The 27,737-nt window shown below is 32.9% G+C and overlaps 2 protein-coding genes across 2 annotated transcripts in view; both read right to left on the bottom strand.

Annotated features, from left to right (window-relative positions):
- l(3)mbt (lethal (3) malignant brain tumor) overlaps nt 1-27,737 on the bottom strand; it is a 250,249-nt gene that overhangs the window by 105,200 nt on the left and 117,312 nt on the right. The window lies entirely within an intron of this gene.
- Nucleotides 2,562-4,037, bottom strand: LOC149485562 (carbonyl reductase [NADPH] 3-like). The gene has a single exon (XM_089698693.1). The coding sequence runs from the start codon at nt 3,956-3,958 to the stop codon at nt 3,134-3,136; it is 825 nt and encodes a 274-aa protein (XP_089554819.1). The 5' UTR covers nt 3,959-4,037; the 3' UTR covers nt 2,562-3,133.

Genomic DNA, 27,737 nt, shown 5'->3' with positions numbered 1-27,737 from the left:
CATTTATCGAGGAAGGCAGGCTTTAATATCACGCTCGGAAAAACAATAGCGGAGCACTGCGGGTAAAACCACGGGGCACAGCTAGTAATAAATGAAATCAGTACATCTGGCCCAGGATTAAAATTTCAACCATACAAAACAACTGAAAAGCAATAAGGGCTTTATGTACTGAATAATTAGAGTTGTGATTTGAATAGCTTAACTTTTATTGTAAGGCAATGTCATTCACAGAACGTAAAACATGTTTACGACTTATCAAAGCCAAGAAATCAATCAAAAGTATGTAAAGCCACTTTTTATCTACTGTTAAGATAAATTACCTGCCTATAAATCTTAAGGAACATAAAAACTGGCTGTTTTTTAAAGGAATAAAAGAAAAGAGAAAACAGTATGAAACTGAAAACATTGATCTTGGCATTTTGTAACTTTTTGTTATGTGTCATATTAAATGTATCGACAGATAATAATTAAGAACATGGTCAAACGACCTTATAGGGCAATAGGCAGATCAAGTAAATAACAACAGCCTATAGAATCTGGAAGCTAATGCAGGGTAAACTTCTAAATCTCCAGTATTCTTTCCAAAGAGTATGTAAGTAAGCAAAATAGAATAACCTATATAGAAAAGAAAATATTTCTTTAGTACTGTATTACAGTAATCGCATTCCCAAATTTTACAGCACTTTAATCAAATCTATTTTATAGAGAGTGAAGAGTGAAATAAATGGCACCAATACGTTTACTATATATTTTCACTCCTACTAGTATCTAACAAGCTTACCTGGTATCTCATAAAGTCCCTCCTCTCAAGACAGACTAAGAGTACATGTAGCTACAATCCTCCCGGCTGTATCGACGCTTGCTATACTAATTATTCTGAGTTTAGTGTACACCTTAATATGTTAGTATGTTAATACATACCTATTAGAACCAAATAAGTACTTGTATAATATGCTAAATTTGGACTTAAATTAATGTATTCGTAAAATAAAGTATAAGGTGGATAATATTTTCATTTAAAATCAAATTAGTAACCCGGCTCGTACGCATGGATGCCTATTATCACTACATAGTATAAAACGAAGTCGCTTTCTCTGTCCCTATGTCCCTTTGTATGCTTAAATCTTTAAAACTACGCAACGGATTTTGATGCGGTTTTTTTTAATAGATATAGTGATTCAAGAGAAAGGTTTTAGTATATAATTTATTAGGTTTTAGACAAAGCGGGCGAAGCCGCGGGTGGTAAGCTATAATATGAACCTATAACATGAACTTGGTATAGTGAATCACTTACTATAGTTGAGTTTCTCTCATAGATGATTATTATTGCAGACTATCTTCAGCTCTTAGTAATTCAAGATACCTTATAAAGACATATGCATATCCATCATCTATCTCTATTCTAAATTTCATCCAGATCTGATCATCCATTTTCCATCCATCCCCTTAAACGTTCGCGTTCATAACAGTAGTACAATTTTTGTAGATTAAATCAATACGAATTTATTCGCCTACCGTGTCGCACAAATCTTTGATTTTATCAATCGTACATATTTTGTAATCGTTTATAGGTTATCGTTACGCAAAAATGGAGTCATCGTAATTTGCTATCTCTATCATGCGATATCGCACTACATATTATTATCTGTTTATTTTAAGGAATGTGAGGGAATTGTTAATAAATTATTTTACGATATGTACACTATTAGAATTTTTTAATCGTTTGTTAATATTGTCTTATGGAACGAATAGTCACACGCTTCTGTTTGTATATGCTTAATTTATTAGGTAGAACTCTAAAATAGCTATTAATAATTTAATCATACAGTATTTAATTCTAACATTATTTAATTTACAGTACAGTTTAAAATAAATATAAAATGGACATTTTTACAATGACGCACTGCAAAAATTTAATATAATAAATATCTATTAACTAAAAAGTTATGAAAAACAAATTCTGTTGCTCTCCTTTTTTAATACATTATATTTTATCTATTTTTACTTCACTTTTCATAAGTTCAATTTTAAATCAGGTAAATAAATTAAGAATCAAACTTTCTTTACAAATACTTAAACAATGGCAATGAAAACAACAACAATAAAGATACAATGAACTTACAATGTCACATTAATTTATGACTCATAAAATTTTGCAAGACTTGTAAATAATTTACAAAGAATGTTGCTTCGTTTACAAACAACAGTTCAGACAAATCGATTCGTATTAAATTATTATTTTAAAGTATTGTAATAGATATTTTAGATAATATAGAAAATATATACTTTTTTTATGATAGTATAATATTTATTATCGTCTTTTACAAAATTAATTTTTACAATTTTAAAAATGTACTTTGGATAGATAGTGGAGTCACTTTATTTTTATGAAATTTCTAAGAAATATACTGATTACTGATGATTGTGCATTTTACACACGTAGCTAATAGTGGCCAAATTTTTCATATTATATAATATCATCGTCTTAAAACGTGTTCAAAATGATATAAAAAGTATAATTGATATTATATTTTTTATATCATTGTGTCACCAACATATAATTGCGATTAGATATTGTTCATTTAAATAATACTAAGCATGACTTAGTCGTCTTTCAATTAGAGACGAGTAACGTTACACATATAATAATCACTATTTTAAGGAAAATGTGGGTAATGATAATGCTACCTAACAAACTAACAAATATGCAGACCATATCACGGAAAAGATAAGCATACAATTTAATAAATAACTAATAAGTAATAACCCATAAAAGTATGACACGAACAGACCATATTATAAAACACTACTTATATTAGTATTTAGTACATAGTTCATAACAAAAAAATTCGAGCCAACCGCATCCTACTAACTCCGCGACGAAACATATTCTGCTTTTAATGACCGCGTGAATACGAGCACTGCTTAGCCCCTGTTATTATGGCCCATAAATTCTAAAGACAAAACTACCAGTTACAGTTATTGCGGATATAAAAATCTCGATAAAATCCTAACAATTTGCAGCTCTGAATCCTTTTATTGCAACACGAGAGTCTACACTTTAACAGTCTACGAGTAGACACTTAAACACTCTATTATTATACACTTTGAGCCGACTTTTGTATTCTAACATCTACACTGTCGTCACTTCAACGTACGGATCGGTATTCCAAGGTATAACGTTATAATTGCTCCACACGAAATTTCCTTTCAACGTCAAAGGTGCTTCTGTCACGAGATACAAAATCGCTTTAGCTCCTTCCTCGAAAACTCTTGAAGATTTCCTATTTTCTTTAGTCGACAGATTGCCGGGGTTAACGCAATTTATTATGATACCTTTATCGGACCACTCTCTGTGTTGCAGGAACGTCACTGCATTGAGCGCAACCTTGCTGACAGCGTATACGTGCATCCCCCAACCTTCGGTTTTCTCAATGCCTTTTCTAGCTGCGTCTTCATATTCTTGCATTATCGCTACTAACTCATCCTCTGTAAGATTTGGATCGCTTATTCTAGCTCTGATTGTTTCGTTTTCAATTGTGGCTAAGAGTCCAGCGGGGCCGGATACATTAACGACCCTCGCGTTTTCCGTTAACAATGGATAAACAAGCTTACCAAAATTTATGAACCCATAAAAGTTGACACTTAAAGTCCGCCGCACTTTTTCCGCATGACTCAAGTTTTTTTCTGATACATAATCCGTGTTGTTTATTAACAGTTCTATTCTTTCGTCTCGATCTTGAATGCAGTGCCTGAAGTTGATGATACTTTTTGTGTAGGTTACGTCCAATCTATAGTGTTCGATTTGTGGGTTTTTATCCAATGATTCGTAGATATGATAGCCGGTGGTGTCGTCCTCTGTCGTGTAGTATATTTTTCCATCGTAAATCTTGGTTAGTTTCTTGAGCACTTGGTAGCCTAGGTTGCTAGAGGCCCCGATGACTACAGCAACGTTCATGTCTAGACTAATACTAGCTGTAAATAGTACTAATCGCTGTTATCGGAGGCCATCGCATCCCGCGGCGTTATCAGGAAAATGACATGTGTGGAATGAGATAAGTTTCGGTGCGAGATAACGTGAATATCGAGTATTTCAGAGAAGATTAACAACACAATTCAGGTGATACGATGATCTCATAAAATATAGAAACTAGATTTACTCTTTCTAAATTTATTTCTATTAAATTGTATCCAACAGAAGATAATATAACAGCATTATGATGTAATTATTAAAAACGTGGTAAACAACATGCAAAATGTAAAATTGAATTATTCATTAATTAGACGTTATAATCTGCTTCAGATTTAAACGTGTTATCGAGTTCTTATCGTTATTGATTACAGTTATACTATATAGGTGTAATTTGCGTTATCTTCAGTTAGTGCGTTGCCGTTATATAAACAAGTTCATTGCCGCATAGAAACATCTCATAAACAGCGGAATGACCGTGGCAATTATTTGTAGATTACGATGATAAAATATAAAACTACGGAATGTTACAAAGTTATCTATAACCAGGAAGATTTCTGAATAAATTTATAAAATTATAAATTCCTATTTATGGTTTTAAATTAATGAATTATCTTTTATAATAATACTAGCGGTCCGCCCCGGCTTCGCCCGTGGTACATATGAAAAATAGATGTTGGCTGATTCTCAGACTTACCCGATATGCACAGAAAATTTCATGAGAATCGGTCCACCCGTTTCGGAGGAGTATGCAGACTAACATTGTGACACGAGAATTTTATATATAAGATTTTATTGAAGTGAAACTTCTTTATCGAGGTTGGAAAAAATTAGTGTAACATTTTTTCGTTACGCGTGACATTTTTCCGTTACGCGCCATCTTTTTCTTATCCCTACCACGCGTGATTCGACGTATTTCTGTAAAGTTGCATATTATAGTAAATTATTTTTTGAAAAATAAGGTCATAAAGAAGTTTCACTTCTTACGTGTGTACACTAGTACACGCACACATTTTTTATATGATACGGCATTCTTTTTCATTTAATTGATCCGCATTTTTGGCATTTTGAACAGTGAACTCGCTAATATAATCGTTTCTATTCATCGGAATTTGTTGAGTACATTGTGACCTTACTTTAATTGTTAATAGTTAATAGTTTAGGCTATAATTAAAATTATTATTTAATATTTTCTTATATTCATTAAATTTTATTATGGTTCATGTGTACTAACCTAACCTATAATACGTCATAAGACTAATAAAAGAACTATAATTCCAATCATAACGATAGCTAGACGTAGGAATGTTTCAAAGTATTACCTGACTCGACTAGGTCCAAAAATTAGCTCATTAACTTCCAGTCATGTTAATTATAATGTTTAAAGGTCAGAACAATTTATGTTATTATCCGGAACGTGCCTAATTGCCGACATTCAGTACTTTCAATGACGTCGCAAATTGTTCATAATGACGTTATATAGTTTTACTTTTTTTTGGTTGGAAATTGTTGAAAATCGAACAAAGAGTTGAATTTTTCGAAATTAAAGCCTAGATTTTATATAATTGTATTTTTTGGCACAATTAACTAGTGTCGAATCTTTTTTTAAGGGTGGAAATCTTGCATATATGCCCACGGCCCCCGGGGAAGGAGCCGTGGGTTATGTAGGATTCTTACCGACTAAAAACCCACTGTGTTCCGTCGAGCCGCTTTAATGACGGGGCCGCTCGAACCTTATACAATATACATACGCTCAATCACTCGTAAACCGTCTAATCCAGCATCATTTTTCTAGCCCAGATTTAAGCCGCAATTGCCGACTCGTCTATAAAAGATAATGATAATAAAAATGACTCAACGCACTAAAAAATAATACAGTATGAGAAAAAGCGCCCTCCGTTTGTCCAATGAAAGACCTCTCATAAAACAACGCATCATAAGCTTTTAAGTACTGTCACGAACTATCTCGGAGACATCGATCAGGTGAGACGGCGGCAAGGTGAATCAGATCTTCCACCTCGGAGATAAGAGTTAATATCAAATGTCAGGACGCTAAAATTGTATGTAGTCACGCACTCTCGTTACAAATTACAGCGAATAAATAAATTGTACAACTAAAGACATTAGAATATGAACCGAAACGCGTGTCAATAGATTTCAATTTGCTGCGCCATTTATTGAAATGAAATATTGCAATAAAGGCTAAATTTACTTGTAACCACATTGTTGTTTGTATCTGAAAGCATCGCCATTAAAACTGACTGACTAATACTGGATTATTTATTACTTTATGCATACATATTATTATGATGATTGTACTGAAATCTTCTAATATGTATTTCCTCATGAATTTAATTAATACGTTTAATATTATGAATTTTACCAAATATCTTAGTAACACTTGTCATTTTAAAATATTTGTAGATTTCCTCTATGCTACCTGAAAACATAAACAATATTAATAAAAAAACAAAGTTCGTAAAACGAAACCTCCATTGTTTTTAGGAACGGTATTTACGCTGACCGTCGGTGTCACCGAAGTGTACGAACCTCCGTGAAGCGTTTTAGAATAATACGTAGGTAGAAGGTATGCTTCATAGGAGTTCATACGTTTCGGCTGTCAGCGCCGACAGTCAGCGTGACACTAAAACCAGGCTTGAAAAGTCAAAGAAAGCACGGACGGGCGGGTCGTAGCGATGCATCGACACTTCGCACAATAATTTACCAAATAAAGACACTATTATACACTTTTTTTTACCAAATAAAGACACTATTATACACTTTTTTTTACCAAATAAAGACACTATTAGACACTATTATACACTTTTTTCATTCCATCAAAATAGTTAAAACACACCCTTGTTATATTCTACAGTGACATCTGTTGTCGACAAGGTCTAATGACCGGGATATACTAAAGTTCATCCATTACTAAGTTTACAAACATTTTTCTGTTAAAAATTAATATATAAATGTAATTGTAGGTACATGATGTAATGTCAATGTTATAGGTTCTATGTCCTCTTACGGAAAATGGCGCAAGTGTATTTTCTATCTTGGTTTGTTAAGGTTATTGGAATATTATGTGACAGTAAGTTTTTTTAAGAACATGATTTATTATTTAATTGTTATGTTTCTCTAGTTTCTTTTGCTGAAAAAATAGTCTAATGCATCGAATTATTGTAATTCAATTATGTTTGTCACATGCCTATTCTACAAAATATAAGCTTAGCTTAATTTCGTACTACACTTTTATAATTTTACTAGCTTTCCGCCCGCGGCTTTGCCCGCTTTGTCTAAAACATAATAAATTATATACTAAAACCTTCCTCTTGAATCACTCTATCTATTAAAAAAACCGCATCAAAATCTGTTGCGTAGTTTTAAATATTTAAGCATACATAGGGACATAGGGACAGAGAAAGCGACTTTGTTTTATACTATGTAGTGAAACTAAAATACTATATTACCTACTATATAATTTGAACTTAAATTATAATTGGCTAAAAGTTACGTCAGTATAAAGATAATCCTACTCGAAGTCTACAAAGAAAGCTCACTCGTATTCTTCGCTTGTTAATAGTTGGAACTTGCAGTGAACGCCAAACTTCTGCAATCCCGATCACGTTACTGACAGCTACAACTTTCCAGTTTGTTTAATTGCCGCTGAGAATATATATTTCTGAGCTTTATTAGCTGCTAATCAATTTCCATTGTAATATATTAAACTAGCGGTCCGCCCCGGCTTCGCCCGTGGTACATATGAAAAATAGATGTTGGCCGATTCTCAGACTTACCCGATATGCACAGAAAATTTCATGAGAATCGGTCCACCCGTTTCGGAGGAGTATGCAGACTAACATTGTGACACGAGAATTTTATATATAAGAAGATTAACCTCATTTTGATTTCAATTCTCTATGTATGTTTAGCATTATTGTGTGTTAATAAATTCAAATTCTAAGTGGTTCTAGAAGGTGTATGTGTTAATTGGAAATTACTTATCTGCAGAAATATAACTCGTTTATTAATTTGTGATCTCTCCTCATAAAAAAACAAACTTTCTAGAGAAAGAGTTCTCTATCCGTATTGACATTTAATACAAGAAAAACCTATAAAACCTTATCACTTTGTGTTTAATCCATTTAATACATTTTACCTAATTCTTAGCAAAATCAATATGCAATCGAATCCTCTGTAATGTGCTTGGCGCAGCGATTTATCAAGGAAAGAAAAATACGCACCGTATTTCACCGCAGAACCCTAATTAGCTTTACAAATCGCAGCCGTGTTTAGTTCTAAAGCTGTGTAAATTTGTTTATGAAATAAAAACATGAAATTTGTATCACTTTGTAGCACTTTCCTGTTTTCTGTTTTCTACAGCTATGGCGGAAGCGTTTTTATTAGACTCTTTAAAAAGAGTTCCGGTGCCAGAGCCTCTCGATTGTTTTAGAGGCTTTAAATTTATTATTTAAATATATTTATAAACTCTCTATTCTATTAACAATAACCTGACACAATTTGACTTCACCAACCGTTATAGTTACCATAATAATAATAAGTACAGTATAAGTTGGCTAGTAATTATTATTATGCTACACGGTAAAGGGTTCAATTTCAACGTTTTCTTCAGAATTGCCCTTTCATTTCCCAAAGCCTACGTACTGATAAACAAAGCCTTTCTTATCCTGATTAACTCAGACAAGTTATTGTCGGATTCGCACGAAAGAAGCCCTCTTGTACCTAAATTATATTCGGATCAATTGTGAAAGTTAAGGAGTAAACATCACCACCTTGTTAGAACTTTAAAATTTAACTAGACATGAAAAGTCTGGAAAGTTCGACGAAGCCTTGAAGGGCAATTATTATCTTATACAAACTCCGTTTAAATTTTATTTGCGTGTTGTGATTACGCTCACACGGAGAGCGCAGCTTTTGAAACGCGGATGTTTTATTTATAGAGAAGGTTCTCACTTCGGTCGTATGTTAACCTCAAAACTTTTAACCAATTAGATACACCATTATAGGATCTTTTTTTAAATTATTATTTAAAAGCTTAGTGATTACTTTAAAAAATTGTGCTTCATTTCTAGTTAAATTAATCGGGGGGGGGGGGGGGGGGGGAATTGGGGGATTGCAACAAGCTAGTCTATTTCAGTTCCTATTCAATCAGCATTCGTAATTGATATAAAATGTACTCAAAAAGTAAATTACTCTATGTATCGGTTTAAATGTTATTAACTAAGAGGCAATGTTTCTAGTTTCTAGGCAATAGGATACACGTGTGAAATGGTTGTTTGATATATTATTCGACTAATAAGTTTTATCCACGGATTGGAAAATCGGCCCTAATTATTATAATACCTTATATTATAGAGACACCTTTTCTTTGCTATAAACCTCACGGAGCCCGAGACCTTTCCAACGAATGCAAAACCGTGGAAATCGGTTCGTGCGTTCTGGCGTCAAGAAGGAAAACCCGACTTATTTTTATATAGTAGATTAGTCTATGTATCATTCGAACTAAAGACTTCAACCCAAAACTTCAACATAAAGAACGTGGTACCAACATGACAATCCCAGTTCCTAACACCACCTAAACAAATGTTGTCTCAAATATAGATATACAAGAATGCACGCGCAAGCACGCTGGCTATTCAGAAACATTCCGGAGTGTAGGAACACTCTGTTGGTATTGGATGACTACATCTCGGATTATATTGGCCGATTAATTGGGTACAAGATTCGTATGCTCTTTACCTATAAAATAATGTTAAGTTATTCGAAAAAACATCTATATAGCTGTAACAGTAATGCCACTGTTAAGGAAAGTTAAAAAAGCTATTGATATGTTTTCTGCAATAAAAATGAAGCTGCTATTTGGGACTGTCGATAGAAATGAAAACTTAACGTTTATAATCTTAGGGTTAAAATTTAAAATTGCATATCTGTATCTCTATGACGCGAACTCTACCAAAAATATTTTCACCAATTAAAAAATGCTCAACGCCGCACAACGCAGCGGCAATAACTGCTCGATTAAAGGTGTGAATAAAAAAAATTGAACTTAGTCCATAAATAGAAAAAAAGAGCAGAAGTACTGAACAAAACTTTAGAAATAGTTTTAGTACCTACTGATTTGCCACAGTTGATTTAACACTTGTTTATTCATATAACACAAACCACTGCCCCACAAAATACAGTATAAAATTCCTGCACGAAGTTTTACCGTACTGGACTCTAGAATACACTAACTCGATTCCCCTGAAGCCGTCACTCCAAGTGAAGCCTCATTCGCGATTCTAACTCCTTTACCTTGTTTTTAGACGGCTTGAAATTTTTATTATTTAAGTACCATCGGAATTTACGAACACTGTATTTTCAACCACTTTTTGTATTTTGTTCGTATTAATAATGACGTAGCACATAATTCACTGCATCACTATAAAACAATTTAATATTTTGCGAATTCATTCTCTTCGTTAGAGTGCCTCGTACCTTGAACTACATTTTTAGCAGGCACTTGAATACAAATCAATCATCCGCTTTCAATAAATCATTAAACCAATAACTCGGCCATTACCGCTCGCGAACTCAAATAAAACGCAACTAAACGCCGCACCGACACCCCATTTAACCATATTTCACTCTAGCTAAAAACTACAAAAGCATTGCGACGTTTCAATTCCATTTACAGACCGCCAACCGTAATAAAATGTATTTGTAAATTTGACAGCTCATAAAATTCTCAGCGCGTACAGCATGCTGTGCAAAACTGGTAAAACAATTCCCCGGTTCTGCTGGGAAATAAAATTTAGCCTGCCAGTTGCCATCGTCCACTTTTAGCTTTCAATTATTTGCTTACGTCCTGCGCGAGAGATATCCCTGAAGAGTTATGTGACAGAGACCTGAAATACTTTGTAATGTGCCTACATTTTTATCATTTGATTTATTACAAATGTTATGTTGTTACAGGTTGATAGACTATGTCACAGTGAAGATAAAAAATAAAATTAAACAATCTAGAAATTACATTCAGAACATGATACATACATACATGAAAAGGAAGCTCACTCCGTCTGTTGCTAAGCTTTTTTATTGGAAGTCCGTTAGCCGTAATTAAAAGCCTATGAATTAAATATAGAGTCCTTAAACAACACAAATGTACATTACAACAATAAACACATTAAAAAGCGATATCACAGCACAGTGGGTGCTCAATTTATTCGAAAGCTGACTAGATGTTTATCTAGAACGCGGCGCACGTGACCATAGCCTGTCGAATTTAGCTCGATATGCTTTTTTAAAACTAGTTATGACCACACGGGAACTTCTACGAATTTCAGCGTACATTGCTGGCGAGGTGGGCATTATTTATTCGCTATGAAGAGGGCGCGGTGTATGCGGCCACATTTTTATCGACTTGCATTTATCGAATAAAAATGTCAGTTTGCACATTGCTACAGTTTCGCGCTGTTGAATTTACGACATAGCCGGTTAGTGGTGTTAATAATAAATATTTTGAGTGGAACTTTTATGCTCTAGTACAAGAAATTTCATACCGTTTATTGTTTAATGCATATTTCGATGCGCATGTGTGACATTTATTGAAAACTCGTAAAATTTAAACTTTCCTAGAGGAAATATGAATTGCAATTTGTATCAATACATAATATAACATGCAGACACAAGTTGTTGCATCATACCGGTCATTGCTACATCAAAATATCAGAAGAGGCAATTATCTGAGACACAAAATTCCTAACGAATATAGGCTCATTCAGCTTCAAGCGAACGTCATTTCAATTACAACATAATGAATGTAAAATCTTTAAAAACTCCGACTACTATTATAGGTTGTCGCGAAATTCTCTGAAATATAATTCTGAATGGCTTTCCAAATTAAGATATAATTGATATATTGTTGGGATAAATTCGTTTTGCTCCGGCGAAAACGTCCCTATAATTGAATTTAATAAATTAAAATTGCGCGTTTGAATTTACTTTCGGCTGAGGCTTGATGATTTTATTTTCTTTGCTATTTATTTGATTGTGGAATGGACATTTAATTTTGCTTTCCTTTATGGTATCGGAGGTCTGAATATTAATCGCTTATTAAATTACTGTATTAGGATTGATGCCAATTAATATGATCATCCTTTATGAATACGGAATAAAAATATTTATTTTATTTTAATTTTAAATTAAAAGTATTTTTCTCGAATCGTTTTATTCATTGATTATTATTGCATGGAACGTCTTATTTGAACATTTTTAATTTACAATAAGACGCAGAACTACTTAAAACAGTTCCACACACACTCGAAAATAACTCAGAGCTCTACCACTAGTTGTATTTTACGACTTTTCTCCAAAGCGTGCATATAATTGCTAAAAATTTAACCCTCAAATGCACAATGCTGAGCGCACACAACCGCTAAGCCCCGGGGGCCTTATCAACCGGCCCCATACCCCTAATCCCACACATTGTCTTCCACGGACATTATGCATACAATTATTGATTGTTTCATGTTATACTGTTTTATAGCTTAAAAATAAACATACTCAAAGTGTATTTTGTGTAATTTTGAAGTATATTTTTTGGAAGGAACTTGTCATTGTAAGCATCCTCATTGACTGAATTATTAATGCTCTATAAGTTAAATTGAGTGTTATTTTACGTTATGATTACATGTCAATGGTCGAGAAATAAATTTTCTTACTTCTCAATTCAAATACAAATTAAATACCCAACTTTTATTTCTTCTATTGCCTTGAAAACTATCACATACCTACGGCCTCAAACAATTGTCAACCACCGTTTTTAACACTCAACACTGTCCCATGACAGGCCCACTAATCCCACCGTTGTCTTCGACGTATAAATTACCTCCGTGACGCACGTGGCGGCGACAGGGTTAGGCGAATTAATTGTTGCTCCGTAGATTAATGCTCCGGCCGAGTTCAGTAAATATATGTTGTCGGCCAAATGAACACGCACGATGGATATGCTGATAGTTTCGTTCAGCGCTGTGAATTATATTTTAATAACTGCGTGATAAATTGTCTTGTAAATTATAAGCAGCGTGTTTTCACGCTGCGACTACAGCTGTAGAAGTTTAAGAATTTAACTCTACGAAATGAATAAATAAATTCGTTTGTCTTAACATTACAATTGTGTATGTAAATTACATTTTTGAAAGCATTAAATAGGAATAGTTATCTGTTGTGGTATTTGAACATTTCCAACGTACAAAATATGTTACGTATACAGGGTGTCCCACTGTTGGTATACTAAGCTCAAAGGAGGTTATAGTTTTGCCTACGCTGAGTACGTAAAAATTACTTAAAAAATTCCAGACGCATTTTTTTTCCAAATAGATGAATTCTTAAAACTCTATGTGTACACCCCTAAGAAGCAGCCCGCCCATTTTTGCCACTAGCACGTGAGCTATCGTTTAAGATTATGTTTTCATAGTCAAAAAGCTCACATTAGAGAAGCGGTATATGACGGCTACGCGAAGCTAGAGAAGAAAACATGGATTTTCAGGAAAAATTTATCAAAAATTTTTTTATGTAATTTTGTTGTTTATGTATTTTTTACGTGATCAGTGTATGCAAAACTACACGTCCCTTCGCGCTTAGTATACCAATGGTGGGACACCCTGTATATTCTGATTGTAGTTAAAATAAAGAAAGATATATTTTTAATTCGAATAACACCTATTAAAAAGTATATTTAAACGATTTGTAGACTTCTCTTAAAAGATACACGTGTACAAAGTAAAGGTTAATGCCCCATATTTATTTCAGTAATAATACATAATAATAAGAATATGACAATACAAATAACAATATACGAATATAATAATAGAATATGTCTAGCCAGGATATGATAAAACATACGTAAAGTAGAAAAGGACATATTATAGGGCTCGTTAGCTATCTTGTATCACAAAGTCACGATATTTATTTCTCTAAAATGGCACTAAAGTTTCTCTATAATGGATATTTAGAAGAAAACCGTTGGAATTGGAATTATTGTCTGAATAAATTATTTATTTATTACATTTAAGACAGTACGCAACGTGGTATACTTTTTAAAATTATTCCTGCTTTTAAAAAATTAATATTAGCAGCAACTACGTAATTAATCTTACTAATAATATAAATGCGAGTTTGTGAGATGTATGGATGTATGTATATGTTTGTTACCTACTCTTTCACGCAAATACTACTAAACCGATAACAATAAAATTTAACACACATATTGAGGGTAACTTCGATTAACACATAGGACAGGTTTTCTCCCGGAAATCCCACGGCAACGGGAACTATACGGGTTTTTGTTTGAAGACGCGGGCAGAAAGCTAGTAACATATTATAATTTAAAATCTTCAAAGGACAGCCAGTTTCAAATCATTAGCTTGTACATCTTTAAAACGTTGCTCTCACAGAGAATTTCTAGTATACTAGTTCTATGCGTATAAAAATAGATGTCTACTTTTATAGAAATATTATGTTATTTAAGTTTCAACATTATCAAGTTACAGCGCGTCTCGACTATAATAAAGTGAACTTTTATAGAATATTCCTGATAATAGGAAAATTGATAACAGGGGTACCTTTTAAAAATATGTTTTATAATGTTGTACGTCGGATGAAGTACATTTTTAAAGAACGCTTATAACAAGGTACGAATAAATACGCTACCTGAAGGTAATCGTGGCCAGTATACAAGTTCCTTTCTTCATCATGGTTTGAAAAAAGAAGCCTCTTTATATTATAATTGTATATTTCTAATAAAATATAATGAGTAAACGTTCAAACTACAGACTACTCCTATGATATATTCATATCATTAGATTCTAAACAGCTCATCAAATTACTTATGATTTTTTAATACAATATGTTATTGATTTATTTAAACAAACATTTGTAAACTTTAAATTTCATAAAATTGGATTTTACTGGGAATACAGTAGGTATGCTAATTTTCTGACAGGATTTTCGTGCGTGAAATAAACTCCCTTAACTTTCTTAACTCACTTCAATTAGGATAAATTTGATAGACGTGTAACAACATCTTCCACACCTATACAAAAAAATACAACATAAGTGTCACATTTAAATAATGACAAAAATCTATTTGTATACCACTCTATCCACATTTTATTACCAAGCGGATTTACCAACCCTACAAATCTATGTCCCTCCCGAAACGTAGTCAATTGAACCAACAATAAATTATTGAAATCTTTCGCCAGTAGCAGTTTCCTGCACATAATACACAACGAGTTGAATAAGTCAGCAATAGAGCCGAGAGGGTTAACTTTTGAACGCAGTGGACCGGATCAAGAAAATGTCGACTAGGACCCTTTTACATTGCTGAAAAAGCCGAGCGTGTAATTCCTTGTGCGTCGATAAAGTTGGGACAAATGATCCCTGATGAGGGGACTATAATGTTATTGTTTTCTTTCATGCTATTCAAATTAATGATTCTATTTGCGATCGAGCTGGATGTTTATTGGTTTATTATGATGATAAATGTTAAGGAAACACGATCATACGTTGTTTGTTTGCCATATGAGGGAATGTGTATTTAAAATTATGCTATAATAATAAGTATCAGTTCTACGAAACATAGTATGTATAAGAAAATACTGCGTGATATTTTGTTAATTATCTACCAGTAACATACATACCATTATTGAAAATAGTTACAGCTTTAAAATTTCTGTTTCTCTTTCGTAATTTCATCATACCAGTACTATTTTCCACGGTTCATTTTTATATGTCTATACCTACATAAGGAACTCCAGCTCATTATATACACACAGCTTATTATAAGCAGTGTTCACCTCCAACCAGATAATAAGACCGGCGAACGCTTTGAGCGCGTTTCACACGACAGTGCGTTGCGTCGTGCAATGCACAAGGGCCCTTATTCGTATAGCACGTCTACAGATTGTCGACTCACAAAGGGTAAACATGTTTGCCTCGTTACAGCTGCAACGCTGATATATTGCATTCGAACTTTGTGATTTGATGAAAAATTTCCTTCGACATTTCTCAATTGGAGATTTTACTATTATTCGAACAGTGCATATTGCAATTATTCGAAATTAATGAGGTCTTGTTATAGATACTAGATAGATAGTTTAATTTATCCCGCATTAACAATATAATTACACATATTACAATTAATACTTTACGTCGTTGTAATGATGCGTTAAAATCTTTCCGGAAAATGAAGCAAAAGCATAATAATATAGACATATATTGATAAGTAAGCGTCTTTGCTGTCTATCCAAGATAAAGAATTTTTAAATAAATGAATCGATCTAGCAGCTCTTAGGGGGCACTTTCATAAAACTTATAATGCCCTTTGACCATGCACACACACACATAAAACCAACAAAAAAGCCAGACAGGCACCCCGCTGATCGCAAAACAGGCTGCAAATCACAAACAACCGATCGCCAGGACACAAGGTCGCACATAACATTGTGTTAACTCGCCGTAACCGCCTTTACGAGGTGCCAACCGCTGCGAGCCGCATGTCGCCGGATAGAACCGGATAAAACCGGCCGGCCGCCCGTAAACTGTCCCCGACTAAGTTATGTAAGCTCTAGATTTTATGCAGTCACATAAACTCGTGCAACCGACTCGCCTCTGACGCCGTTTAGTTTGCACAATCGAACTTATTTGGGCGTCCAATTTTAGTTCCGAAGTTTTGTTTTCCGAAGGTTTGATGCATGTGCTAATGCGAAATATAGAAGCAACTATAAAACATCGATTTATAACTATTGTAATATTTGTTGTTAAGTTAAATCTATGAAATAGAATTTGGCTTTTTCTGAATTCAATACTAGGTATAACTTCGTTTAAGATTACCTAATTCTTTTAACAATTTATTTTAACAGGACAGTTTTATGATGCAAATAATATTTTCTTCAAGTAATACATTTTTGAACACATAAGAACGGAAGATAGACCTTTTATATAGATACGCATATCAAGGGACCGATTTTAATCTTATTTATATGCCAGTCTCATAGAGATGGTTACGTTAAAACATCAATCAGGTCGAATCTGGTTATATTGCGTCATAAGAAGATACGTATTTTGACTTCAAAGATATTATGAATAACTAGGATTTCAGATTATGTGGTCCAGGTGGTATCAGGTAAAATAATATTGTAATAATGTGGTATCGTAGCGTCATGCACACTGTTGAGAGTCGCGATAAGCTTGAATTATTTTGTGTGCCACAACACTGTTGTTTCAGTCAATATTTAAAATTTATACAAACACATTTGAAAAATTTGAAGTTGAAAAATGCATAATATACCTATCACTTTTATTTAAGAAATCGATTAACTTTTAATTACTCCTGCATTCTAAACCTTAACTCCTTATGCAATATGTACACATCCGCTTTTCTTAAAGGTAATAAATGCCATAGTAGTCATAGCTATCCCATCTTATCGCATACCCATCTATTCACTGGTTAATGAGTAACCTTGTAGAACCATTACCCCAATAATTTATTACGCACTATAAAAACCCCATCCTTTCCGCATATAAATCATCGCATACATGCGACGTGATACAAAAAATGGCATTAATACATCATAATTCAACTAACAATGGTGTCTTTGAGGCATAAAACTTGGAAAATGGCCGGCTGTCGGTGTTCCGTCAATAATTGGTAATGGATGACGTCATGATGTCGAACGTGATGGATTGACTCGCTTCTTGACGGATTAAAAATATAGATTCGATTAGGTATTAAATGGCGTGGCGATTCTGCTTTGTTAATCTTTGCCCGATTGTTTTCGAATTGGCGGCGGTGTGAACAAACATGGATAGAACTGAAGCTCATCGTCACATATTTATTTTTTCAAGTAGATTTATTTTAGAGGCGCTTTTTTACTTTTACTTTTGTTTTAAATTAGTTTTTATTAGAAAGTGTGATACCTTGGACGTGCTGCTAAACTATTTACATTTGTTACCTACTTTTTTGTATATTCTTATTTATAAACACAGCCAAGCGCCTATTTTAATCTAAGATACAATTTTCACTGCACGTTTAAATGCTATTATCAAACAACATTATGTTACACTTTCTAATAGAGCCATCATCCCAAACTTTCCCACCAAATTATTTTCCAAACCTTTCAAAACGACATAAAACAATCACCTTTCAAGACGTTACAATAAATGATTGTCTAAAAACACCCATTGTTGTTGCTGACGTAATTTTTTGCCGCTCGTAACCTAATCAATCATAGCTGAAACATGTCTGCAAGAATTAAAACGTCACGTAGAATTATATATTTAATTATTCAAACCCCGTAATTAGATAATACATTTCATATTTTAAAAGGTTCGTTTGAAAACAAGAGAACATGTTAAAATTTTAATTATTTAACGAGAATAAATTAACTGATAAACTTTCTGTAGAAAAGAAACTAAAGCACTGTTAATTAAATAAGCCATATTATAATTTTATTTGTATAAAAGAGAATTATTTATTAATTGTTGCAAATATACCATACTTAGGTCCTCTTTATTATATTATTTTATTTTACAACCACTTAAAGTTAAAACAATGCGCTTAATACGGTAGATACTTACCGGCTGTCGACCCGCCTAAGCTAGAATCCATTTGTCCGGTGCATTATTGTAAACCTGAAACAATTGGGTCTTATAAGAAAACAAAATAATATTTATTCATCATAAAATTCAATTAACCATCAATTAAATTAAAAGACATTTTTAAAATATACAAGCTTTCGTAGAGCTTTCAACAAATATAAATTTAAAGAAAAGAAACATCTTTCCATACGTTCATTATTGTTACAACTCATTTTTAAGCTATTGCATAGCTTCTATCGCGGGCCTTGAGCGCGGGGACCGAATCCAGAAATTCCGTAACGAAAAAACCTCACGCTCCCCACTCCGACGGGCACGGAGGTGTGGCTTGAAGGCATAGCATGCAATAGCTTTACCGCGGCAGTCCCCGAGTGCCACGTGTCTTTTTTTTTTCTTAAACAGACAATCACAAAAAAATTTAGAACCTCCACCTAAAAATGTGTCTGTAAACGTTCACCACTATAAGATAGACCATCATAAAAAGTGCTTTTGATACCTCGTCAATTGAATAAACCTTGTTAGAACTATTGTTTTAATTAATAAATATTCTCAAGACTATGATGTGACTCTATAATACATTCAATTTAGATAATAAGTTACTGAAAATACTTTTACTACAATTATAAAATGTGTCCGTTTGTTCTTAGCAAAAATTAGTTTTATCATTTTAAATTTTTGAAGTGAAACTTCTTTATCGGGGTTGGAAAAAAATTTAGTGTAACATTTTTTCGTTACGCGTGACATTTTTCCGTTACGCGCCATCTGTTTCTTATTCCTACCACGCGTGATTCGACGTATTTCTGTAAAGTTGCATATAGTAAATTATTTTTTTAAAAATTAGGTCATAAAGAAGTTTCACTTCGTACGTGTGTACACTAGTACACGCACACATTTTTTTATTCTTACAACGTTACAGATCATAGAGTGAAAAGGATTATTTATAACCTCAAAAACAATTTATCCCAGCATTGCCAGACCGATCTTGTATAAGAATAGATCGGGGGATAGAAGAGTTAAAAGCCATTATTTTCAATGTCAACCCCGCTACCTTAGCGATAAACCGTGCAAGTTATCCGTACTAAACATTTTATTTACCTACAGTTGTGTTAAATACGACTTTTCTTAAACAAATTGCGACAGATCACGAGATCTTGGCTAGTTTACGAGGCTCTTAATAAAACTAGTGTAACGTTCATAAAATTCTCTTTCATTGCCACTTTATTGTACGTAAGAATTTAGTTTTATGGTCCGTGTATTTCGTGTCCAATGTTGGTACTGGAGCAACCGTACTAATAATTTAAATGGTAAGGTAACACTATCCTTCAATTTGTTGCGTTTTAATATCTGAATTGCGAATTAAATTAGTATACATTTTAATGTACAAGGTTTCAAAAATAAAAGTTTTTTATAGAGAAAACAAAACGCGATGTAAAAATAGGTATAATATGGAAAAGGTTATTGCACCCCACCTATCTGTTAAAGGTTATTACATCCCTTTTCCTTTTCTACTGAAAAACAAGAATAAATTTCAAATACTTTATGAACGAAACTTATTATATCGGAGTACGCAAAAATGATAACCTCTTCTATACACAAAATATATTAATGAACCATGAGAAATGCATCTGCCCGGGACATGTATAGAGCACTTTACACCATGTCTATCATATTTGCAAGCATGTTAGACAATTCACACAGCGCCATCTAGTTCCAAACTAAGTAAAGCTACAGCTCTTGCTCTACGAAAACAAAACGACCAATATAACACCATGATCACGCATATCATAATATGTAACTATCTAGTGCCAAAATATAGTAAAAAATACCATTTTTTGGAAATCGGAATTGAACTTACAATGGTTCTAGTTACTACTAATTACTCCAACAGGATTTAAATCTATTTATAATCAGTAACGTATTTATAGTTAGTTATACAACTCAAGGCCCCGTCTAAAGACATTCCCTTATCGAGTCGACGAAATAAACGCACATACACAACGAATACATGAAGAAGTTTGTATTTACAACGTGTTTACTTGACACCGTCAGATTATAGCGTTACAAAGCCAACTGAAGAACAGTGCAGCGCTTCAAAAAAGGCATGCATAAATCTGTGAAACGAATCCAAAGTAATAGGGGCCCCAGAATTGATTGAAAGTTTCATTCAAATAAATAAATTTGGCCCACATAAACTTACATACTTCAAGTTGTCATCAACTAAATAATTTAGAACAAAACTGAAAACAATTCAAGTAACAATAATATGTCAATTAGGTACTGGATCTGGTATTTCAGATAAATAATAATTATTGTATCCATAGCATTTAGATTTAAGAATATGTAACTTATTTACCATTTATGAACATATTATATTGATCATCCTAAATGAAATCGACAAAACATTCCTTTACGAATGACGGCGCGAAACTCTGTTCACACATTCATCTTTTATTACGCTACAGCTCCTTATGCATGTTTGTTTCATCATGTGCAGTCGGTATTCGCACGAATGTGTTAATTATTGAGTGTATCTATTAGATTTAAACATCGACGTAGACACACAGAGAGATGACCACTAAAAAGTGTCGTTAATCATATTCTTGAATATTACGATACATTTACAAAAATAGTATATATTATTATGATGAAATTCTAAAACTCTTACTATTTGGGGCTTAAGAATAGCTCTAACAAGCCCGAGTCCGTCCCACGCCACCGAAGCGTGTAAACAGTCAAATTTCACAGAAAAAACCCTGTGTCCGAGAACTTTCGCCCGACGATTTTTAAACTCGTCGCCGATGAGTTGAAAATTGCACACTTTTCAGTTTTTGTCCGTTCTATCCTACTATTTTTATTGGTTTGCACACTTCATTTTATAATTTGTGAATTTCTGATTGCATTGCGGACCAAGATTAGTTCGACACTTTGCTCACTAATTCTTATGAATTGCTAGATTCATTTCCTCGTAGTTGTTTTTGAACATTATTTTGAAATCGAATTCTCAGTACTGGGTTTTAACGAGGATTCCTTAATGAAATATTGATCCTTTTTATCCGTTTAAACCGAAAACCACCGCAGCTCAGGTATATTTTAGAGTTGTTCTAGAATAAATCTCTCGCTTAATTTCAGTATAAAGCACATCAGATTAGAATATTGATACTTTATTGGAAGGCCGGCAAACTTTAATGAAATTATGGGAATTCAAATTGATTTTACCATCAATTTTCAGATTATGCTCATCAACACTTACCAATCAGTGAAGGAAGATGAGGAAGAAACCAGTATATTCAATAACCAAAAACTTCGACGATATAAGTTGGAAGGAGGCCAGCGAACATTTTGGATCATGATAATGATATCCTAAATAACAATTTTATATTTAATAAAGTATTTATAATGTACATATGTGTAGATTATTCCATCTTAATACTATTATAAAGGCGAAAGTTTGTAAGGATGTATGGATGTATGGGCTCAGTGGCGTGCCATGACTGAGGCCTATGTCCAGCAGTGGACAAGTGTAGGCTGAAAATGATGATGATGATGAAGATGGATGTATGGATGTATGGATGTATGGATGTTTGTTACTCTTTCACGTAAAAACTACTGAACCGATTACAATGAAATTTAGCACACATATAGAGGGTAACTTGGATTAACACATAGGATAGGTTTTATCCCGGAAATCCCACGGGAACGGGAACTATGCGGGTTTTCCATTGAAAACGCGGGCGAAGCCGCGGGCGGAAATCTAGTATCCTATAAAGCACCAGACAAACAGATACAAACCTATAACATTCCTTTTTAATTTTAAAATAAAATATGACAATGTAGAGCTAAAAGCTCCTGTAGTAATGTTATGAAGAACTAAAACTACTGTACCCTTTTACAATAACAAGCTATATTCTATAGCTTTTTAACTATCACTCATAATTAAAAAACATAATAAAGAATGTTACATATTAATTAAAAAATAAGAATCCTTTCCAATACTTAATAAATAAATGTGTAAGTATGCTAGATATAGAAGAAAGCTCTTCTTGCTCTTTCACACTTAAACTACTGGACCGATTTGATTGAAGTCTGTTTAAGATATTGCCTCAATATTTTAAGTAACAACATTTAAATTCTGCAAATTTATTTTACATACCCACGTTCAATGTGTCTGTCATTGAACGTGGGTATGCCTAAAAGTGATAGCAAAACTTCCAAAATAATAAATCGATTTGATACAGTTTTTGAGGTGAAACTATAGCGCGTTAAGAGTAAAATTTCAAGGTCGCGTCATGGCAATACCGTGACGCCATGGAGTAAGGCCATTTTGGTATCTGTAATCTGGTTTCACTTCTGACACGTGTGCTGGGCACACAAGCAACACATATTACCTGTTTACATTTGCGAACCACCCACCATTGCGACTTATACGAACTAAAATATTAAATAAAATTCATGAAAAAAATAAATAAGTAATGAACCAGATTCATGAGACTACAAGAATCGCCATATCAGCTTGTAAATAAATACTAGAAAATAACATACTTTTATGTCTTTTTTATTTCTTTTATTATTTGCGCATTTGATTGCCTATATCTGGATACTGTGTCGGTACTAATAAAGCCTACATTTAGAAAAAAACAAAAATATTATTCTTGTATACTTAATATTATAAAGACATTGTTTGTTACCATAGACTATATACTTCTATTTATTTATTTATTTATTTATTATTTATTTAATTCTTATTACAAAGATTTGTTACCCAGCTGAAATCTTCTGCATCCAAATTTTTTACAATTATGTTTTATTTCGATATAAAACTTCTTTTTTACGCATCCAAGATGAGGTTCAATTTACAAACATTATTTTTATATATAATAAAAAATAATAAATATGCCCTATTTATTTTTGACTATTTATGACGGGCGAGTGATTTAGTACTTCCTGGGACGAAAAACGATTTGGGACAAACAGGATGTTACGTCACGAATCTATGTCCAATAACTCAGAGTAGCAGACGTAAATTGGTAGCAGTTTCAAGTCTCATAGATATATAAAAAGTACATAAAATATGATGTATATTTGTAGATTTTCTCGTCTTAAAAATTAAGAACTAAATTATCGTCATGTTATATCAAAATATATCCTTATTATGAATCGGTATAGCAAAAATATTATGAATATACACATACTGCATGATTGCATCCTGCTCATCCTGATGGATAGCAAAAATACTAACAATAAAAGTAATAAATTAGCATCTAATTTTTAAAACTTGTGAAAATCGATTGAGTAGTTTTTATTTCAATCGTTATAGACAAAAAATCTTTCCACTTAAAAATGTTATTATAGACTAGCTGTGCCCCGCGGTTTCACCCGCATTGCTCTGCTCCTGATGGTCTTAGGGTGATGATATAGCCTATAACCTTCCTCGATAAATGGGCTATCTAACACAGAAATAATTTTTCAAATCGGACCAATAGTTCCTGAGATTAGCGCGTTCAAACAAACAAATAAACTCTTCAGCTCTATAATATTAGTATAGATTATTCAATTTAAATAAATATACGCTACTGAACATCAAGACAATCCCTTTAGCGTTTTAAGTATTTGACATACCATACATACATACAGACAACCAATATTAGTATATATCAATAACTATAATATTCGCTATAAAAATTACTTACAGCAGATACGATTTCAGTGTTGTCCGTCGATTGATTGATCACGTTCCATATACCTTATTTCTTACTATCGTATTTAATAATATGAACATTATTAAATATAACAGCGAAGTAATAGATAAATAACTTTATCAATAGATTCATATTAAATGTGAGAAATATGAGTAAATATTCTTTATTTTTCAATATACTTTACGTAACACATAAAGTACCTATGCCACATAGCTACATATATATTTTATGGAATGTCTACATTATAAAATGTTTCATTTGTTAATTTTTGGAAATATAAAATTTAAAACGTTATTAATGTACCTATATTTTATTATTAGCTAACCTCCCGCGGCTTCGCCCGCTTTGTCTAATACCTAATAAATTATATACTAAAACCTTCCTCTTGAATCACTCTATCTATTAAAAAAAACTGCATCAAAATCCGTTGCGTAGTTTCAAAGATTTAAGCATACATTGGGACAGAGAAAGCGACTTTGTTTTATACTATGTAGTGATGAAATGGACATGCGTAAACTACGCCTGTCCATTTCACCATAAACATGCCTAAAAGCAATATATCCCTTCGCTAACGAATTAAGATTGATGAATGATGAAAATCAAGTATAAGTACTGCAACATTTCTGTTTCTTTTTAAACTGTTAATTAGACTGTTCAACTGTTTAAACATTTCAGAAATACAAACAAAACAATTACCTGGTACCGAAAAAAGTAGAGAAACTTACGATCGAATATTTTGTTTATATAGTCATAAAAAATTCCATATAGTTCGTTATATACGTTAAGATATATCGGCTATAATATATATAGGCTATATATTTATTCATCTATTCCACATCCCGTATAACTGAGCGATTTCACTCCAACTTGACCGTGATGTTGCTCTGCGTTATTGGAGCATGCCGCATTATGCCCGACCGGCTCTGCTTTGAATTCTTTTTGTGCAGCCTTTAAATATTTCGATGCAAGAAATTTTTACCTCTGACGTAATAAAATATAAATGTATTTCCAAGCAAAAACGTAGAAAGAGTCAAATTGTTAGACTTGTTTTGGAATACTGAATAAAATACAAAGTTTTATGTATTTTATTATTTGCGAATTCAGATATTTGTTTGAAGTATAAATTGAGCAATAGTTTTTGTATAAAGAATTGAACGTATTTCAATTCATCAGTGTTTTATTGTATCGTCTATTTGCTGAAGCTTTGAAAGCAGCAAAGCATAAACTAATCTTGCATCGATATTGTAATTCTGAAATTGTTTTCATTCGATATAAACATGTAATTGATTTTTTTAATATATCTTTATATTTCGTAATGATACCTAATATATGTATGTGTGTATATGATATTTAGTTTGTAACTATGTTACGACTACGAATAGAGATACTAAACAAATTATATTTGAATGTATAATTAAATTCCTCACAATCGAAGCCGGGAGCAAAATCTAGTACAACAATAAAGAAAAAAAACTTTTAAAAAGGTTACTATGTTAAAACCGCCACAGAAGTTTCAAACGAGACGCCAAAGTGACAACTCTAAGTAAGTCAGCGCTGGAACAAGGTTAAGAAATTCTATTTTTACAGCGTTTTACTTTATACGTTTTTTCTATTGGACGCGCTCCTGGAGTACTTTTAAGGGCCGGTGCACATGCCGCGTTGAAACGCGCTTTATTCACACGTTTGGAAAATAAAAAGTTTTCCTTCTTATTTAATTCCATACACAGCGGTTAATCAAAAGACTAGTCTAGTGCAAGAGAAATTTGTATCTATTAAAACTAATGATTACATTTTAAGTATATGATAAAGAAAAATATGACTATTGAAAATTACCTAAAAGTGTCGTTACAATTGAATAAATAAATATGCGTGCTAAAACCTTCAAAAATCTCTCTGATGGAGTAGAAGACCAACAAGACCGAAAACATTAGTACAGCACCAACCGCTTTATGTTCTCTCCACATTCCAACACCCAACTTCATTACACCAAGCTTAAAAATAATTGACCCAACTAACGAAGCAAACAACGTAACACTATTTAAATGCAAATACTACCAATATATTAGGACCGAAACTTCGTGAGAATGAATGTGAAGATGTTTATTGCTCTTTTACGCAAAAACTTCAAGACGGATTTCATTGAAATTACTTGTGCTGATGGATTATGGTCTGATATAAAATATTTATGACTTTTTACTTCTAAAGAAGCAGACGAATCCGCGTTAACAACCAACTACTATTTATACTATTCCTATATCGTTAGTAATAACAATGATGTTACCCTCGTAGCCGATAACTACGTCGTAGCACTTTTCGTAGGCGATTAAATTGATGTATTTTTGTACTTGGGCAGGTGGATATACCACATTCTTCTGAATGATTTTTGTAGATCTACGGGCAAATAAATGAACAGCCATTTTAAAACTTTTTTATTATTATTATTTACCAGAAATAGAACCCTAACCTGTGCAGTGTGCTACGCTTTAACCGTGATGGCGGGACGCACTGACGTAAAAAAGTGACACAAATTTTATTCCATTCTTAATCCAAAGATATATGAAAACGGAATGGCCAGCCGTCAACATAATTCTTGTCATTTTAGTATTTGGCCCGGTTGGTAAAGCCGTCAATCGTGAATCAACCGCCGGCTCTAGGGAATACTTCATGTGATTACAGCTTATAGCCCGAGAGCTGGGGGACGAATTCGCTTTGAGAATTTATTTTCTGTGAAGATAACACAAGGTTGTTATGGAAAATAAGAATGTTGGCAGGAGATAAGAAATTGCATGCATTACTGTACGTGTGTGATGGAATAATGCCAATTATAAAATACTATAAGTAATTGTTTTGACAAATAGGTTTAATAATTATGGTTTATTAATTGACAATACTTCTTTAAGGAGAGACAGATGTTCATTTCTTCTTTTTTTAATATCTATGATAACTAACTCTAACTCGCATTAGAATATACATTCTTATAACATTTCTTTATGTTACATCAGTCTATATATCACAAGAACTTACCAATTCAGTGTCTCTATAGATAAAAGAAAACTTATTTCATCTTAAAATTAAAAAAGAAACAAAAACTATAAAGCATCGTCTCAATTACATTACCACAACCAGATAAACCTAACACAATCCATGCAACATCATTAATCCACCATAAACAAATTAGTCAAATTAACCGCCGGCTCTCGGGCTATGCGTTTTAACTAATCAGCTAGTCTAGCTCAAAGGAAGCGTTTCTATATTCGCTAACAGGGTTTATACATCTCACAATCCTATTATGGCCGGTCCGAGCTGAATTACAAATAAGTTTAATTAACAAGCTGTAACTTGTACGATTAACTCGATTAGTTTAGAAATTAACAGCTTTTAACGGATTTAAAACGGTTAAAGATTGTATT

Source organism: Colias philodice, chromosome 9 (genome assembly GCF_061535455.1).
Source record: "Colias philodice isolate Cphi_HAF_F1 chromosome 9, ilColPhil1 Martin Lab GWU primary, whole genome shotgun sequence".
Lineage (NCBI taxonomy): Eukaryota > Metazoa > Arthropoda > Insecta > Lepidoptera > Pieridae > Colias > Colias philodice.
The sequence above is the reverse complement of the archived record's forward strand: the minus strand, read 5'-3'. Positions and strand labels throughout refer to the sequence as shown.

Coding starts and splice junctions, on each gene's coding strand:
- LOC149485562 (XM_089698693.1), bottom strand. CDS start 3,958: ATGAACGTTGCTGTAGTCATCGGGGCCTCTAGCAACCTAGGCTACCAA.